General features: G+C 39.4%; 3 protein-coding genes across 3 annotated transcripts; 1 reads left to right on the top strand and 2 right to left on the bottom strand.

Annotated features, from left to right (window-relative positions):
* Positions 1-2,672: 2,672 nt before the first annotated feature.
* LOC133877242 (exocyst complex component EXO70B1-like) lies at positions 2,673-5,192 on the bottom strand. The gene has a single exon (XM_062315484.1). It carries the CDS (start codon positions 4,829-4,831, stop codon positions 2,948-2,950), a length of 1,884 nt encoding a protein of 627 aa, XP_062171468.1. The 5' UTR covers positions 4,832-5,192; the 3' UTR covers positions 2,673-2,947.
* A 1,298-nt stretch (positions 5,193-6,490) lies between these two features.
* LOC133878563 (PRA1 family protein B3-like) lies at positions 6,491-7,493 on the top strand. Its single transcript, XM_062317123.1, has one exon. The coding sequence runs from the start codon at positions 6,649-6,651 to the stop codon at positions 7,321-7,323; it is 675 nt and encodes a 224-aa protein (XP_062173107.1). The 5' UTR covers positions 6,491-6,648; the 3' UTR covers positions 7,324-7,493.
* A 118-nt stretch (positions 7,494-7,611) lies between these two features.
* LOC133878562 (sorting nexin 2B-like) lies at positions 7,612-18,456 on the bottom strand. The gene is made up of 5 exons (XM_062317122.1): positions 17,056-18,456; positions 11,390-11,599; positions 10,856-11,116; positions 9,187-9,273; positions 7,612-8,163 (listed from the first exon to the last, which is right to left on the bottom strand). Exons 1-5 carry the CDS (start codon positions 18,148-18,150, stop codon positions 8,083-8,085), a joined length of 1,734 nt encoding a protein of 577 aa, XP_062173106.1. The 5' UTR covers positions 18,151-18,456; the 3' UTR covers positions 7,612-8,082.
* Between the last annotated feature and the right edge of the window lie 1,237 nt (positions 18,457-19,693).

Below are 19,693 nucleotides of genomic sequence, written 5' to 3'. Positions count from 1 at the left end.
CTTTAAGGGCTAACAAGGTAAGATTAAGATTTAGTCCAATAGGGTAAGGGTATTGCACTAGATCTATATCTTAGTTATGAGCAGTGAGCACATGCAACTGCGTAACTACTAACTGTTAATAATAGTGTCTTATTGTCTTCCCTATAGATAATTTTTGGGGTGAGATTATTTTTTCTATAATCTCTAAGCCTTTATCCAAAATCTTATTATTGTGAGAAAGTATAAGATTTTGATATGATATGATATGATATTGTCTTCCCTATGATATGCCATTTACTTATTATATTTGATATGAGCTTGGCTTGTGAAGAAATGGCTGGAAATCTCAAAACTAACTAGATGCCACGGTCGTTCAATATTAATTTCAAAAGGATCTTCAATGATTTTTGACTGAAGACAAGCCAAGCCAAACTCGTTTGACATTAATTTCAAAAGTAGAAAAATATTAATAAAATCGTTTATTTAGTTAGACTAGGACAATTAAGAATTTAACTCTCAAGCCCCTTTCTCTTAACTCTTCCTTGTCTTCTAGATTGATGGTATTAGCAAAGGAAAATGGGACACCAAGAATCTCTTATGATGCCTTAGCCATTTAAATTTATTGTTATCATACTTTAAGGAATTTGAATTTATAAATTTTTCAAATTTGAGGATGATCTAATTAATGTTGTATATATATTGTATAGAAACAAAAATCGTATAAGCTAAGTTTTTTTTTTTTTTTTTGGAAAAGTACATAACTTTCTCAAACTACCACTTCATTGTCTATGTCCCCCCAAACTACCAATTGTATCAATGCCCCCTCCTAAATTACCAAAAAATATCAATGTTTTTCCTAATGACAAATACCCTTCATAAAATTATTAAAATTAAGAGAAAAAAAAATTATTAAAAATATATATACAAAAAAGTTATACAAAAAAATAACCAAAAAATAAAAAACAGTTTTTTTTCTTGTTTTTTTTTAATTTTTTTTATATAACTTTCAGTTTTTTTTTTTTCATTTTTTCTTTAATTTTTTAATTTGGTTTTTAAAAAAATAATTTTCTTTAGTTTTTAATTTTTTTTCGAATTCATAAAGACTTTTTGTCTTATTAAAAAAAATTAGGTTCATTTTTATCTTTTTGTTGATCTTAGGGATATATGTATTTTATTTTATTTTTCTATTCCGAGAAAAGAATGGTAGAGTGCACTGAATTGAAACAAGAGAAAACTTCTTGCCACCAACTATTTGACAAAAACTGAATTCACGTTACAGTCAATCATCGATTGAGAAGATTGACACGTGGCATGGCCGATGACTCAAATTTAGAAAGAAAAATATATATATATATTGATGAAAAAAAATAGTCGTCCTTAGGTTACATTTTAAAATTTTCCTTGACATTTATTTCAAAGTTAGAAAATTGACATTTATTAGATATTGAATTCAAACCGAAGACAAGAAAAAACATGGTAAGTTGGTAACCTACAAAAAATCCAGGTCGGATGACTTCTCCACCACATTCAAACTTGGAAGGATATTGTCCGCCTTATTTTACTCGGGATAAATTCAAGAAGTTGACATCTGTGCTCCAAGTTTACGATCTGGGATGCCGTACCATGATTATAGCTAAGCAGGGCTTCCTCGCAACCAACCCATTCAAATAACTGCGAATTTTAACAACCCGGAGAATAGAACATGTGTGCAGGAACAGAATTTAGATGCACAATCATATAATCAGAAGCTTGCAAACCTCTTACCTAAATTGCAGGAATCACTTCCAGAGAGCAAAATCGTCTACGCTGACATCTATGAGCCACTGAATGACATGATCAACAATCCACAGAAATATGGTATGCCACCTTCATATTGTTGGATAATGTTACTGTTCACACTCATTTTACGCCGGTTGACATAACGTGTTTTAAGTAATTTTCTATTTCAGCCACTCCAAAATATATATATATATATACTTAAAACACACTAATTCAGTCTGTGTAATTTGATCGAAATAGTTTTCTCTGCCACTATTTGTGTAATTTGAGACTCATAATTTTGTGGTGCAACTTCAGGCTTCGTGGAAAGCAACAGAGGGTGCTGCGGAACAGGGGTTTTTTGAAGCCGCTGAAGGCTGAAGCATGTAATCACAAAACTCCCAATGTGTGGAAACGCTTCCCAGTTCTTGTTTTGGGATTGCATTCATCCCAGCCTAGTAGCATACCAGAATCTTGCTAAGAACCTAGAGGAGAAAATCCTCCCCCATTCTTTCAACAGATCACAGCCGTTGATATTCAACGGAACAAATTGAAAATCTTCCTTTTTTTTCTTCCGTGTCAATCAGAATTAAAAGAAGAGCTTCTACACTTCGATTCAAAGTAATTTTATTTAGTTTAATAAATATCCACTTTTCTTTTTGTAGAGTAGTGTAGTGTGTGTATCAAATTAATTAGACACTAATTGGGCTATAACCAAGCAAGAAACTATATTTTAATCAATAAAAACATCCTCAGATAAATTGGGATCACACCCTAAACTACACAAACATCCAGTATCCTAACTCTTGGGGATATACAACGACTTTCTCCCTAAACATATACTAATTTCCTGATATGCTAACATCAGAGACAATTTTAAGTATCTAAATAGGTAAGGAATCAGATAATATCCAATATAGTAATTTAAACAGCAATTTCCAAATCTAATAGAGCATCCAGCAATTGTTTAAACTGATTTTTCCAATCAAAGCAGTATCCGATATACAATTTAGAACACTAACTAGCAACCTAATCTCCAAACACTAAATTCAATCCTGCAACCATTCATGATTTTCATTCACAAATGATACTAGAAACTTCTAGTATAGGCACAAATCATTCAAACTGAATTCAAACAGCATAAAAATTCGTAAAAACTTGCACTAAAAATTTATACATACATACAACACCTATCTGTGGCATCTTACCTTCACTTCCGGTGACCGGCCAATCCAGCATTTCCCTGAAACAGGCCATTAATCCGAGCCTCAATTTCCTCCGCACCGTACTTGATATGCCTCGCCACATGCTTCCCCAGCTCTGGAACATTTCGCAACCTTCCAATGAAGCTCTGGTACGCCGGCAACAAAAGCTTCATTATCGACATCCTCAAGTCCTCCCTCATCTGATCATTGTAAGCCACCCAACCAGATTGAGCCTCACAAATCTCCTCAAAGAATGTGTTGAACAACTTAATCTTGTCTTTTATGGTTTTTGCAGCAGCATTAGGAGCTAACGAGTTATTGTCTAGCTTCAACACTCCTAGAACCTTATTCCATGAGCTTCTTTGGAAACTCACATGCCATTGCCGGATTCTTGCGGTGTGTTTTCGAATCCAATCATCGCCTAAGAGCGAGGCAAGTTCGCTATCTTTGACCTTTTGGCCTATATACCTCCCATTGTTCATCATGAAAACAGCGGACAGAGCAGGGTCCTTGTAAATCTTCGCCTTCGCCTCCAAGTTACTCTCAAATAGCTCCATAATCCAAGCCATCTGAACCGACAATGACGTCGATGATCCTCCTCGATCATCGCCAAGCTTCGAAGGTGGAACCACATTCTCGTCGAAAACTTGCTCGAGAGTTTTGAGCGATCGGCAAGCAGCTCGGAGATAATTCATCACATAGCGGGTCATCGGGTGGAGCCCGCCGCCGGGCACCGGAGCTTTTGCGGGGTCCCGACGGATCAGATTTTCCAATTCCATCAAAATGCCTCTGATCGCTTCTCCTAACCTCTTCCAAATCGTTACGGCTTCGTTCCCAAGAACCATACAATACTGATCCGAGAACACCGAGTGGAACTCGGGCAAGAGTTCTCTCAGAGCCTCGAAAACATCGAGAACTTTGAACAGCCGCTCCGGCGACCGGCTCCCGATGGCAACGGCATCGGCAAAATTCAGGAGCTGAATCGTCGATCCTCGACAGACCTCCATGAAGGAGAGGTCGGCGGCAGAGGAGAGGCCGAAGAAGACGCGATCACAGAGGCGGCGCTCGCTGGGGAAGAGGATCCGGAGCGCGACGTTCGATGCCTTTACCCACCGTTCGATCTCCTCCTCGATGTCCGACCATGGCATCTTGTGGACCTCATCGATGCTCAGCTTCTGTAACCCTAGCCTGGACAGGCTCTCCTCCAGGAACTCGCGCCTGCAGCTGCTGTACACGTGCGAGCACTCCTTGCCGAACCCCGCGGCCACCATGCGCTTCGCTATCTCGTGGAGATCGTTGATCGTGCCGGAAGGGAGCGCGTCGATCACGACGTCGTAATCGGTGACTGGCTGTGCTACGGGGATTTCGTGGTCCTCTCCTTCTTCGTCTTCTTCCTCCGAGTCGAAGGAGAGATTTCCCGCTGACTCGCGACTCAGCTCATACGACTCGCCGCCACGCTCCATCAAGGACCTGAACTCTTCCTCGATGCGGAACATGGCCTGCTGCATCAGGTCCTCCGCGCGTCCCAGCAACGCGCAGACGGTCTTGTCCCTGGCCATGGGGCTCCAGTCCCTGATGGTGGCGATCAACTCGTCGACGGCGTCGAGGAAGGCCGCGGAATCGGCTGAGTCCGCCCAGATCGGGTTGTCAGCCGCCACGAACTGGGAAATCTGACGGTCCAGGGACTTGAGAGTGTGATCGAGAGCGGCGCAGCCTCTGGGATCGTCCTCGTCGATCCCGTTTTTCTCGGACAGCTTCTCTCGAGAAAACCTGCCGTCGAAGTTGGAGAAGATCTGCAAAATATCGTCCGCCATTGTCTCGTTGTGGCCCAGCGTCTTCGCGATGTGCCTCGCCACAGCCAATAGTTTCTCCTCACCGTTCTCAGCCATAAATTATCGAATTACTACTTCTAGTACTAGTCTACCCCCAGTTAATTAAGAGCTAAAAGGTTGCGTGAATTTGAGGAATTGTATGAGACTAGGGTTTTCAAAATGAATGGACGATGAAAAGAGATGAGAAGGATTGGGAGAGACTAGGGAGGGGGACATGTTGATAGTGATATTACGGAAAAGTCCTTGGGAAACGCGGTTCGTTGTCGTGGATGAGAAAGAAAAAAGTAAACGCGGATAAAGCAGGAAAAGGAACGTGGGGAGAAGAACGAAGTTGCAGACCGGGAGAAAGGAGAAGATGCACCGTCGGCAATACAGAAGAACGTGGAAAAAGCGTCAGGTGGGAGTGGCATTTCTTGGAATTCTTTTCATTACAGTGGGAATTTTGAAGGGAGACCAAGTCAAACCTCAGTCCATGATCTGGGCCCATTCCTTTTCTTTTTCTTTTTCTTTTTCTTTTTCTTTTTTTTTCCCGGTGGAATTCCTTTTATCATGCCTTCAACAAATAAGACAAATTTTTTTTAGATCCGTACCAATTCGACACGACGTAACGGTCAAATTTTAAGACAAGCCCAAATATAAACGACGTATCAATCAAGAAATTTGATATCAACTGAACACATATCTATATGTTTCAGTTTCAAGGTTGGTGCTAAAGGCCTTGCCGAAATTGTGAATGTTGTTTCAAGGTTTCTCTTATAACATTGACCCATACATCAACAAAAGGGTGGAGGATCTTCGCTTTGCTTTAAACAATAAACTTTTGAGACTAATTTCTAATAATGAGCTATATATTACACTATTATCTCATTTCTATTCTTTGGACTTAGGTGACAGTATTCATCAGCTAATCGGTCTTTATTAAGAAACAAAAATTAAAGATCAATGATCACTACTACATCGGCATAGTAGAATAAGATTACATTACTTATTTTTAATTGGTCAAAAGGGTATCCACACTCCAATATTTAGGATGAAAATCCTCTCCAAAAAAAAAATAATATAAACACAACTCATACATATCTCATTTTTAAATTCACCATTAATTTATAAAACTCAGAGTTCTACAAATTTAAAGAAGAATTTAAAACTATATTGTATGAAAATTGGTAAGAAATGTAAGTATATCATTTCTCCCTCTACAATTAGGTGTCTTTGTTATCCTTCCTCTTTGGCAAAGAATGATAGGAGATCCCAATCCCAATATTTCTAACGTTTCCAATAATGTTGGCAGACCTTGCCGCAACCCTAACATCTGTAGATTTTTTAGAATAGCTGAAATTCTTAAAATATTGACTACTAATTTTATTTAAATTATTTTTCTAAATATAATAAACATTAAAATGATAAGATCTAATCTATTTAATTAAGAAAAAAGAGAGAAAAAGAGAATGTAGTAGCGACCAGAGTCGTGCGATGAAAAAAATGATAGACGGGAACAAACAACAATCCATATCACCTTCTTTTGTTTTTTTTAATCAAAAAAAAATTATAAATTTATCCTTTTTGATATCACATTAAAGGACAGTTGTTTGTCCCATGTATCACTGCTCCGAGCCTATGATGCTTCGCACCCCCCCGTGGAAACTGACGAGGCAAGCAAACTTGGCAAAGGAATCTTTAAGATTTATATAGATTCTTTAAGATTTTTATTTCAATCGCCTAAGTACATCGCTCAAATCGTAAACCCAATCACCACCGTCTACCCTCACATCACGGGTTTCGTATCTCCAAAACTCGCTTCTCCACCGTTTCTTTACAAAGCCCAATATCATATACTTCGTCTCAGACTTGTCCACCATAGTCCACACTCCAATATGGCCTCTCCTCCCACGCTCCCAATCTCAAACCCCCAAACAACCGGCGAATCTCAACAGTCCACCACCACAACCCCAACCCCAACCCCAACCCCGTTTCTCAGAGTCCGAACCTTCATCACGCGCCTCTTCGGCTACACCCGCCGCGCTCTCTCCAACCGCCGCCCCTGGATCGAGCTCGTAGACCGCAACTCTTTCTCCAGACCGGACTCGCTCTCGGAAGCCACCTCGCGAGTGCGCAAGAACTTCTCCTACTTCCGCATCAACTACCTGACCTTACTCGCGCTCGTACTCGCAGTCTCCCTCCTCTACCACCCCTTCACCCTCCTCCTCCTCCTCTCCCTCCTCGCCGCGTGGCTCTTCCTCTACGCTTACCGACCGTCCGATCAGCCCCTCGTGATCCTGGGCCGCACGTTCTCCGATGGCGAAACCCTGATAGGGTTGATCTTGCTCACCGTGATCGTGGTCTTTCTCACGAGCGCGGGCTCGCTGCTCATATCGGCGGGGATGGTGGGGATGGCGATCGTGGCTGCACACGGTGCATTTAGGGTTCCTGAAGACTTATTTCTTGACGATCAAGACCCATCGGGTTCTTCTGGGCTCTTCTCGTACATTGGTGGTGTCGCTTCGTCAGCCGCTGCAACCGCCGGTCCCGCTGTGATGTCGCGTGTCTGAACAACGCCTTTCGGATCGGATCGTATCGTATCGGATCAGATCTAGACGCAAGCATTTTAACCTTAGGTCCTTTTGTAATTTCCTTGGCAATTTTGGTTGGTTATGTTTCTCTTCTTCCTTTTTTGTTAAGAGGAAAATTATTATTGAATACAAATTCTATTTTTTTTCTTTGGGCAAGTGTATTAAAGGATCTTCAAATTTTTGAATAAAAATGCTAAGTAGAATGTTTTCGACTACTCAGGTACCAAAAAAAAAAAATCATACAATAAACAGGCAAAATCCCTCACAATCGCCCAAAACAGTAATTAACCCAAAAAAATGGCTACCATGTTAAGTGGTCTTGGATCCCTGCAATAGCCAGAAATTCGGAAGGCATAAGAGAGGGGGTTGTGAATTCCAGACAAGTGAACCCAAAACTCTATGCTGTCCGGAGTAAGCTAGGCAGCCTAATTTCAGGAATTCTCATCAGCAATGTGATCCTAAGATCTCTCCCTGCCATCCCAATATCGCCAACTCAAGAGTTACCTCAAGATATCAGCCAGGTAACAAGCGATTTACAACATGAAATCTAGGTTTTTTTAAGGCGTGTAACAACCCTTCTAAAAGATACAAGAAGTCAAATTCTTTAAACCTACCAAGTGCTCTCTTCCCTTTATTGATATGAGCGTAATGCTATTTCCTGAAAGAGGACGTCAATTAAATATAAAAGAAAAGAGAAGTGAAGAAGCTGAAGATTCGAATTTACAGCCACACAGTTTTTCAAGAGCTCTCTTTTGCATACACGCTAGTCTCCTCCACGACCTTTGTCCACACGTTGGCAATTTTCTCGGTGTATCCGACCTATAAAATTCACAATGGGGCCTTATGCATAAGTAGGTGGGAGGATCACAGATCTTAAATGGAAATAGTAGCATATTGAAAGAGCGAATTGCATGTGAGAAGCCACTGGAAGAAAAGCATTAGAGAATACGCATTTTTTTAACTAATAGATTAACATTTTCATTGGAAGGAACAACTTTACGAGCCACCCTCAATAGAGAATGAATGGTTCAAGTAGTGATGTGTATTGTGATTGAGTTCATCTGGCTTAGACTCAACTGCGAGCTTCTTTAAAACTATAAGAGAAGTATCTATCTTCACAATTACCTGTTATTCAATCCCTATAAAACAGAATCTTAGTGAAAATTCTACAGAGAAATCTGCTTGCTAAAGCACTTGTATTTCCAACGAAAGTTCATCAACATGCTCCCTCAATTAAAAGCTTCACATTTAAGCATATCTTAGAGAGGCTATAATTGTTACACCCAAATACTAAAGTGTCCAACTGTGATGCAATGCACGTACTTTGCACCCCATGGCACCTTTTGTTGAGCTCTCATTTGGACTTCCTAACCTTACAGCACCCCATGGCATTTGCTCAAAAAGATCCATAAATTAAACCATATATGAAAGCTATCCTCTTGACAATTAACAGAGCATCCCTTGCAAACAACAGAGTTCTTGTGATTTACTCAACTGCCCAAGTTTAATGAGAAACTAAATGTATCGAGGAGTCTATGCGGACATGTAACCTGGTTACTAGCTATGAAATTAACATTTTTCAAGAAAAATAGTCAAATAAATAGGAAAAGAGAAAATAGACACACACACACAGTTTGTCCAAAAACTGGCTTGAATTTCTCTCAACTAGAGCCCATCATCTTTGTGCCTATGCAACCCAGATGAACTCAAGTAAGAACTGTACTAGTCCAAAAAGTGAAGCATAATGGAGGAAAGATAGAAATAATGGCTATGGTTAAGGAGGCATATGTTCCCAGATAGCTCATACATCCTATATGGACAGTAGAGAATGATTAAATTTACCTGATTGAGCACAAACCCCTTCATCATATTCAATAAGTCAGCCTTTCTCTCTCTGTCAAACCTTTCAAGTTCAATCCTGTTGTTTTCCTGCATTTATATAACCATTAAGCCACAGAAAAGGTGGTAATTAATGCTTTTAATCAACAACAGAGAATATGAATTTGCTCCATTCCAATATTATGTCATTCAAAATAGTAAGGCAACTAAATGTAGAGATTTAGAACACATTTGGAAAAAGCATATCCAATATAAACCAAAATAGAAGAGAACTATTAGGACACTACAGAATTGAAAAGCAAATATGCCAATAAAGTGAGCAATGGATTCAAAAAAAGACAAAATGTCACAAACAAAGGTACGATAAAGAGTACGTACTGCATAATTTTGTAATCACGTCACTTTCAAAACATCCATAATTACTTGCTCTTTCATATTTGGAATTTGATGACCAGTTGGAGTTATAGCAGCATAATCTATCACAATGCACGTCAAGGTACGCACACTCAAGTAGTTACTGGAGCTCTCAAGGAGTCACAAAGAACTCAAGGCTTCCAGAACCAAACTTTTTCATCCTGAAGACAGACTAACGACTTAAATCTAGGAGAGCTAATAAAAATCAATCTTGCCACAACTCACACCTTGCTAGAACAGGATACGATACAACCAAGCCTTCAGCTTAGATGCCTTGTTTGCTTGCCACAGCTTGAAAATCTTATTGGATGTAGTTTACAAGACAAAACAGTAGCCTTATGCAAGGGCAATTAGCTCAAATCTGGCTGCACTTTTACATTATTGCCCAAGTGATAACAATGCAAAAGATGGGAAACTAAGAAATTACTAAGTTAAAAATAACAAGAAGCAGATGAACTTGGGAAATTGAGGTACAGTACAGAGACACCACAATAATTGTCTGAAATAGTTACAAGGATTGTTCCACTCCCCTAGTTTCTTGATTGTAATTTTCAAAACCTTTATACTGGTAACATCAATGTTCAAAGCAAAACCATTGCACAACATGAATGCCCCGTTCAGGATAGTGGACAGTATTTCATACCACTTTTTGCCTGAAAATGTGATGGTTATATGACATCAATGATGCACATCATCTTTTGCACTGACCACGTAGCTCCAATCAATTGATAGCACCTGATGGATGATCTAGCGAAGGTAGCATAAATAGCCCTCCCTCCTTATCCAATTAGCCATATGTTATATTACTCCCAACATTAGCATTCAAGGAATGTCTCCACAACTCTTAAGGTTAAGCTCACCTAGTCATCAACTAGCACAATGTAACCTAATCTAATGAAAGAGAACTTGCTACATATGGGATATCATATTTGTCTACAGCAGCTAATAAAAAGGATAAAATAAGCTACAAAGTCATCAGGTTAAAGCCGTATCTTTTAAGATGTGCTTCCACTTTCCACAAGACTGATGCTGGGTTTACCCAAGAACAGTAAAAGTCATCACAGTTCAGTTTCCCCTTAATAGAAACAGGAAATACTAAATTAAATTTGTTGATGGATACATTAGAATTCAATACGTCACATCAGAAGGCCTAACATGATACGTGGAATGTACAGAACAGGAGTAAAAATGAACATCTTCTTAAGTTCCATAAAATTCAAAGAGACTAGCAACAATCCAGATATGTTGAAAAAGATACCTTGATCCGCTCGTATTCTCTAACCGCAACATTTTTAGCATCCTCAGTGTCTCTTATTGTTTCCTTTAGCTCCTCTGTCTTGCGAATCCTTGATTTGTCGCCACCAAATATTTTAGATGATGCAGCTTCAAGTTTTTCAGCCCTTGATTGCAATGAAGATAATTCTGATAAAAGAGTCTGCACTGTCAGTAAAGCACTTGAGCGATCTGAGAATGCACTGTGGACAGCTAACATTAGCCCTAGATATTCGTGAAGCGTATCCTGCAATACATACAAAACAAAATATCATTAAAACAGTGGAAGACTTCCTATAGAGCAAAAAGGACTCTAAACAAGAATGTTCAAAAGAACTCAAAAAGTCAGATGGCTTAGACTACTGCAAGCACAAGGACCAGCTTCCCATACAATTGGCAATCTAATCATTAGAAGAACATATAAGGACAATTGAACATAGTTGTTATATTTTTTTTTGATAAGTAAAAACATAGTTGTTATATTTGAAAGCATATCTATCAGAAAGGTTCTGAAATTTACCAAATGCTTGACAGTCTGAGCATTTAACTCCCGATAGAATCTGCTTGCTTTGACGGCAGCAGTTGCAAAACCTTTCATCTCATTGGCCCGCACTTTTTGAGAGTCAAACACCACCTCCTCATTCTCAAATTTCGTCAGCTTAATAAATGCTAGCCCCAATTCACCCATTGTTTCTCCCATTTCTTGCTGAGCCTTGACAAGTGATTCAGCCTAACATATTCACAACATGAGAAAACAACCCAATAATCACTTATACAGAAATAAATTGGACATGCATATATCATACTTGCATATTTTCACAACCCATGTAAATACTAACATAAATGGCATATACTATCCTACATGGAGATTCTGACATGACTTGGTCCATCAAGTCATGACTTAGTGGCCCCCAGTGTTTGTGCTTCTAATCTCCATGTAGGAGAGCTCTTGACCGACTTTTCCTCTTATATAATAGGGGTATTTGGCCCTTTTGGGATATGAAGTGAGAGAGAGCCTTGTGCCACAAAAGAGAAAAAAAACAAAGCTTGAGGGAGCCACACAATTTCAGCCACCAAAATTAGAGGGAGTTTTTTCTTTGGGGTAAGAGTGAGATTTAGGAGTATTAAGGCTTTGGTTTTAAGTGGTTTTCTATTTACTTCTATTTGTAAAGAGGGAGCCACACAATTTCAGCCACCAAAATTAGAGGGAGTCTTTTCTTTGGGGTAAGAGTGAGATTTAGGAGTATTGGGGCTTTGGTTTTAAGTGGTTTTCTCTTTACTTCTATTTGTACTCCATCTTTTGATAGTAGAATTTTTTTTGGTCATCTCTACCTGTAGATGTAAACTTGTTAAGCCAAACCACATAAATCTTGGCGTTCTGTGTGATTGCCTTATTTTATCTTGTTCTTTTCTACTTTTTTCTATAAGCATTGTGCTTTTCTACTTCTTTGCGATCCGAAAAATTAATTTGTCACAACAAATCGGTATAAAAGCTTGGGTTTTTTGCAAGATGCCAAGTGCAAAATTCAAAGTTAAAAATTTTAATGGCCAGAATAGTTTCAGTCTTTGGTGCATCAAGATGCATGCTTTGTTAGGACAACAAGGCTTGGCGAAGATTTTGGAGAACGAGGCGCCATCAACAACATCAAAGAAAATGCACTTGAAGAAAAAGTCCACAATGCAATTTTGTTGTCTTTTTCTGATGGAATTTTGAGAGAAGTCAACGATGAAGAAATTGTCACTGGTCTTTAAAGAAAGCTAGAAAGTTTGTACATTAAGAAGTCCCTCACTAACCGATTGTATCTGAAGCAACGATCATATACCCTACCCTCAACATGAAAAAAGGTACGCCTCTTTGTTATCGTCTTGATGAATATAATAAAATTATTATGAATCCGAAAAATATTAATATTAAAGTTGATAACTATCAAGCTCTTATTTTATTGAGTTTACTATTGGATTTCTTTGCTAATTTCACTAATTCAATGTTGTACGGTAGAGATACCATCTCCTTAGCGGACGTAAGTCTATTTTGAATTCTATGGAGTTAGAGACACTATTGAATGGGAAAGGTAGTGTTGATCAGGCTGAGAATTTATTTGTTAAGGGCCGTTACGAAAATTCCTCTAATTCTAGAGGTCGATCAAATGAGAGAGACTCAGGCAAAGGTAAGGGAAAATCAAGAGGTCGATCGCAATCCAAGTCTAAAAAGAAATTTAAGTATTACTATTGCAAAAAAAAAATGGGCATTACAAAACCAAGTGTCTGAAGCTAAAAAATAAAGGGAAGATGATAAGTTAAGTTCCTCTTATGCGGCCAGTGTTGTCGAAGAAAAATCTGATGGTTTAGAAATTGTCCTTGCAATTAGTACTTCTGATAGTCGCTTTAGCAACAAGTGGGTTCTTGATTCTACTCATAAATTTCATATGTTCCCTAAAAGAGATTGGTTTAGTACCTATAAGTCAATCAATGGTGGTTCAGTCTTAATGCGAGACAATGCAACCTGCAATATTGTTGTTATTGGTACAATCATAATAAGGTTGAATAATGGAATTGTTAGGATTTTGATGTTCGACATACCAATTTGAAGAAAAATCTTATTTATTTGGGCACTTTGGAGTTTGGACTCCCTTACCTACAAGTATTCCGATTAAGGTGGAGTCATTAAAGTTTTTAAAGGCTCCTTAGTTGTAAGGAAATGTAACAAAGTTGATGGCCTCTACTTTCTTCAGGGCAGTACAATGACATGTTCAGTTGTTGTGTCTTCTTCAGATGATCCAAATTCAGACACTATCCAGTTATGGCATATGTGATTAAGTCATATGAGCGAGAGGGGTATGACTATCTTGAGCAAATGGGGTTTGCTTTGTGACCTCAAAACGAGAAAGCTTGAGATTTGTGAGCATTTGTCTTTGGAAAACAGTGCTGAGTCAAGTTCAGTACAAGTATCCAGAGAACGAGTGGTACAGTGGATTATATTCATTCAGATCTTTGGGGTCCTTCTCAAATTCCATTGAAGGGTGGTGTTCGGTATTTTGTGACATTTATTGATAATTATTCAAGAAAAGTCTGAATATATTTTCTGAAAAAAGAAAAGTGACGTGTTTGTCACTTCCAAGTAATGAAAGGCTTTAACTGAGAATCGGACTAGAAAGAAAATTAAGCAACTCAGAACAGACAACAACATAGAATTTTGTGGTGGTGAATTTGATAAATTTTACATCGAAGAAGGCATCGACGGTTAGACAAACTTCACAGTAGAATGGGTTGTTGAACAAATGAATAGGACTCTTGTAGAGGGCGCGTTGCATCTTGTCAAATGTCAAGTTGTCAAATGATTTTTGGGCTGAGACAATCAATACAGCTTGCTATTTGATCAACCATTCTCCATCAACTACTATTGAATGTAAACTCCTTATGGGGCATGGTCTAGTACTCTTGCTAATTATTCAAATTTGAAAACATTTGGTTGCTTGGTCATTGTCATGTTAATGATAGTAAGCTTGAGCCTAGTACAAAGAAATGTATATTTATTGGCAGTGCTGATGAGGTGAAATGACATAGATTGTGGCATTTTGATTCTAAATCTCCTAAGTTTATAATCAGCAAAGACGTGTTTGATGAATCTGTCATGCTTCGCCCAAGAAAGGAGTCTGTTGTTTCTACATGAAATGAGTATTGTAATGGCAGGCAATGGAACTTCAAGTAGAAGCTTCACATAGGGTGCAAGATGACACTCGAGATCAACCTATTACAAACATGCATGGTTATAGTTCTAATAATGATGATCCACAAGAAAAAACTGAAGAAAGAGTGTAGTATTGCGACTGGTAGATAAAGGAGACAAATTTGGCCACCCCAATGATATGGCTATACATATTTGGAAGCGTATGCACTTGTTATGGGTGAGGAAACAAAAGTTCAGGAGCCTTCCACTTATTCAGAAGTTGTCACAAGTAATAAGTATATACAGTGGGTTGTCACTATGAATGAGACGATTGAATCTCCTTCATAAGACTCAGACTTTGAAATTGTGAAATTGACTAAGGGCACAAAGATTGTTGGGTGTTTCTCGAGTTGAAGAGGAGAAGTCTCTGTCATCCCCATCGCCATCCCAACATACAAAGTCCTCTTCACTATCCACCTCCGAAGATGGATAGTGAACAACGACAGGCGGGGCACTGACCTCACCAGAAGAAACAGGCAGGGCATTGAACGACGACATTGACTCTGCAATCAAGCTATCATCCATTTTCAAAAAAATATGTTGTCCCTCGATTTACGGCTATAACGTTGCAAGGGTTTAGAATTCAGCATAGACAAGGGCCTCAAATCAGAAGCCCAAAGCCCTACAACCGCATCCCCCAGCAAATCCTCCGGCCTAGAAAATCCTCAAAGCAGAAGGAGAAAGGGTCATACCTAAAGTTTCCTCACTCGGACCGAAAACAACCGGCGTCATAGGGTTAAGAAAATCACGCCAAAGAAGACTCTTCGCCGGTTTAGGAATCCCTCCATCAATATGCCGAGGCATCAGAGAAGGACCACCAGAGAACTCTGACCCAGAGCATGGAACAGCAACCATCGGTTTAGGAATCCCCCCGACATAAGCAAACCAAATCACCTTGGAAGAACCAGACCCAACTCGAGAAACACCCAAGGAGGAACCCATGATCGGAGAAGACTGGCCTAAGGGACCATCGGCATCTACCCTTACCGAAAGAGACTCAACACAAGCTGTTGTTGAGACGAGAACAACACACTCTTTTGGGGTATACCATTAGTTGGAATGCAACATTACAATTTAAGACAGACAGTTGCTTTGTCTAAAACGAAAGCAGAATATGTGGCAGCGACAGAAGCAGTGAAAGAAGTAATTTGGTCTAAAGGTTTGGTTAGCGACTTGGGTTGCAAAAGAACGTGACTACAATATTTTGTGATAGCCAAAGCACAATTCATTTGACTAAAAATCAAATGTATCATGAGAGGACCAAACATATTAATGTCAAATATCATTTTTTTCGAGAGGTTGTGACACAGGATGATATCACAATGAAGAAAATTGCCATAGAAGAAAATCCAGCAAATATGTTAACTAAACCAGTTCCAATTCTCAAGTTCAAGCATTAGGACTTGATTAGTGTTTGTAGCTTATAATTACCCAAGCTACCCTACCTCAGCTTTATGCCGCAAGCCACTTAGAGGTATTGGAGGAGACGTCATGAGGAGATTTGCATTGGGAACTTAATGGAATTCGAGTCAAGGTAGAGATTTGTGGCGTGACTTGATCCCTCAAGTCATGACTTGGTGGGTCCCAATGTTTGTGCTTTCATTCTCTAAGCGGAGAGCTCTTAACCGACTTTTCCTCTTATATTTTTTTTTTATAGAAAGCAAGTGCATTTTATAAAAAGTGTCTTTTCCTCTTAGATAATAAGGGTATTTGGCACTTTTGAGATATGAAGTGAGAGAGTTCCTCGTGCGACAAAAGAGAAAAAACAAAAGCTTGAGGGAGCCACCAGAAAAAAATCAATACGAGAATTAGAGAAAGTTTTTCCTTTGGTCAAAAGTCTATTTTTGTATGAGAGTGAGATTTGGGTGTATTGGAGTTTTAGGTTTTAGTAGTTTTCTCTTTATTACTATTTGTACTCCATCTTTTGATAGTTAAATTTTATCATGGTTGTTTCCGCCGGTGGATGTAGGCTTGTTAAATCGAACCACGTAAATTTTAGTGTTCTATGTGATTGGCTTATTTTATTTTATTCTTTTCTACTTCTTTGCGATCCAAAAAACTAATTTGTCACAACAAAGTTAACTCCACTTTCTAAAATTCTAATCATTATTTTTAAATTAAATGGTTCAGATTTTGTCATTCAGCATTTATCACCTAGAGAGGACTTTAATATATCTTTAATTCATAGTATCTCAATAAATCGTACACTAACATGGCAAAATATGAACAGTTTCTTAAAAACTCCATCGCAAAGCTTTAAAGGACCCTAATCCTACTTACATATATCTTTCCCAAAAGATATCAATACTATGATACTAAATCAACCCAAGAGAAACTCAAGTATATATATACACATATATTAACACACACACACACACACACATATATATATCACAATATTCCCAGAATATTTCAATTCTAAATCAGAAATCCAAGAATGAGCTTAAGATGATTATAACCTGCTGAGAAGCATTATTGAGTTGTTGCTCGAGATCATTAATCCTCTCTTTCTTTTCCAAAAAATCCTTATCTTCCTCGACCATAGGCGGTCTCGACCCTCCCCAATCATTGGCCATCGACTGCTTCAACTCCTTGAACAGCCTTAACAAGTCCCTTCCTCCCTTCGCAGGCTGCACCACCTCATGTGGTGCCACCACCGCGCTGCTCTCCCCTAGCAACTGCTTCGGTAGATTCACTGCCCCGTCGAGCATCCTCGATGCCACATCGGTCGTTGTTGGCAGCGGCAGCTTCCCCTGGACCTGCAGGAACACCCTCAGCTCGTCACTTCGCTTGAGAACCGGGTGCGCCGCGAGCCTCCGCAGGTACTTCTCCAATGCCACCCTCCTCTGCTCTACGAACTCCTGCTTCTGCATCACCTGGCTCTCGACCACGCTCTTGTCCGGCCTAGGCGGAATGAAGAGCCCTCTGTACGACTCGGCCAACCGATCCGCTAACGTCACCACGTCCCGGAACCGCCTCCTAACACTGAATTCGGATCCTCCGAACTCTGGCACATTCGTTCTCGTCGTGATCAGGTACGTCACGTACGTACCACCGCCCGGCACGATCGAATTTGAAGCCTCCTGCTCTTTTTGCGGATTCGACACCGTGATTTTTATGTACTCCGAGCTTGACGCCGCCGACGACGAGGACGAGGAGCCCAGCGATCTCGAAAACCTCCCGGAATTGTCCGAATTCGGGCTAGGGCTCTCGACGCCGTTGACGTCCCCGAAGTGATCACCGTCGAACGGGCTGAAGATCACGTCGGCATAAGCCGGCGGCTCGATATACGAGCTCTTCGTCTGGCCCCTAGGGTTTCTGAGATCCCGGTACGGCGGGGGAGAGAGCAGGGGATCGGATTCCGCAGGGGTCACGAGGATCGACGGCGAGAGAGGGTGGTGCGTTTCGGAGATCGCCGACGACGACATAGCACTTCGGTAATTCGAGTACGATTTGCTGTCGTTTAACGGGTCGTCGAGCACGAGATTTTCCATCTCTTCCTTGGACGCGTAGAGATGGCCCTCTTCGAAGCCCTGGGTCTCCGAGCCCATCATTTTAAGCAAATGAACAAACAAAACCAAAAACTAATAAAGCGCCAACGGTGTTTGATTTGTTTTGGTTGAAGACATTAGATTGGGACTTGGTGGAGGTTAACGTGCGCTGGGGGTGAGTGGCGCGCACCAGAGGGATAGCTTTGGAGTTGGGAGACAGACGATGAAGCAAGCGCGGCACGTGGGTTTGGATGCAGATTAGACAAGGAAGAGCTGAAACAGAGAAACGATGGGTGGGGTTCAGGGGTTGGAATTGGCGTTGGAGCGTGTGGGATTTTTAGCTGGGAGCTCTGTGACTCTGCAAGTCTTCGTGGGCCTTTGTTAGTTGGATAAATTTTATATATATAGGTAGTTTATTTAAAGGCAATTTTAGCCTTTTGGTTTTTTCTTGTGACACGTTTCACGCACGTTCATCTTTTGTGCGTGCTTGTTTCCATCAATTCTAATTGACGTGTCCATCTTTTTTTAAAAAAATAAATAATACAAAATCAGGGAGTTTGCAAAAAAATTAAATTTATGATTTATAAGGGTAAAACTAAAAGGGATTAACATGGAATACCAACATTATAAAAATCAAAATTTTAAGATTATGATCGTAAAACTGTTAGTATTTCAGAGTAAGTGAAGTTTTTTTGAATAATTCTACTCCTAATCGAATTGGAGTAATAGTTCTAATTCGAATCCAATAAAAACTCTTTAAAGAATCCGATCAACAATCCAACTTTCAAATGAATGGGGATAGGACTTCCAGACCAAATCAAACACGAGACACTTCTAGTTTAAGTGAGAGTAATAAATCCTATTCACACTGTACCATGAACTGTCCCAACAATATATAAAGTATTTTGTGCATCTTATCTAATGGAAAAAGGAGGTTTAAAGTGTCACGGCCCAATTTGAAGAAATATTTATCACATCATTTGGGTTCAACCCTTCTCTCAGATAATCTTTGGTTACTCTTAAAATCACCCTACTATCATATAGTTTTCAATTAGAATTTCAAACACATACCACAAATTTCTATTAACATTTTTTATACCACAATGAAACAAATTTATTTAAGAACATATCACCACCCACATCTGTCCTTGTTAACAATCGAAGCTCAAATTAACGCCTGTCCTTCACAATTTAGGCCAATTTGTTACATGCAAGGGAATGGGCTCACAGGTTTTTTCAATAGCCCAATCCGAAGTCATTCGAGTCCGCTATGTTCACTTGGGCCCATTTGACCCGAATTCACAAATTGATTATAAGTGGGCCAAAAAATCAAATTAATTAAGCCCTTCGTTAAATCCTCTTAGTGGGTAATAAGAGTTCGGGTATCACCTTTGGAATAAATTGAAAATCTTACTCTTAAAAAAACAAAATTAAGTACTTACACTAATTAAAGACATTTCTTGCAAACTTTTTGTTTTTCTTTTTTTAAAAAAAGTTTTTGTATTATAAAAAGTTTTCCGGAAAAATGAAAATTATTTGTTTTGGAGTGTCACATGAAAACTTGTTATAATTATGTCTGAAAAAAAAAAAAAAAAAAAAAATTAGC

This window comes from Alnus glutinosa, chromosome 9 (assembly GCF_958979055.1).
Source record: "Alnus glutinosa chromosome 9, dhAlnGlut1.1, whole genome shotgun sequence".
Lineage (NCBI taxonomy): Eukaryota > Viridiplantae > Streptophyta > Magnoliopsida > Fagales > Betulaceae > Alnus > Alnus glutinosa.
The sequence above is the reverse complement of the archived record's forward strand: the minus strand, read 5'-3'. Positions and strand labels throughout refer to the sequence as shown.

Excerpts from the sequence above, each read along its gene's own strand:
- LOC133878562 (XM_062317122.1), bottom strand. The coding sequence starts at position 18,150 with ATGATGGGCTCGGAGACCCAGGGCTTCGAAGAGGGCCATCTCTACGCG. Across the intron at positions 11,117-11,389 it reads CTCAGACTGTCAAGCATTTG|GATACGCTTCACGAATATCT; the intron begins GTAAATTTCAGA and ends TATGTATTGCAG. Across the intron at positions 8,164-9,186 it reads AGGGGTTTGTGCTCAATCAG|GTCGGATACACCGAGAAAAT; the intron begins GTAAATTTAATC and ends TGAATTTTATAG.
- LOC133878563 (XM_062317123.1), top strand. The coding sequence starts at position 6,649 with ATGGCCTCTCCTCCCACGCTCCCAATCTCAAACCCCCAAACAACCGGC.
- LOC133877242 (XM_062315484.1), bottom strand. The coding sequence starts at position 4,831 with ATGGCTGAGAACGGTGAGGAGAAACTATTGGCTGTGGCGAGGCACATC.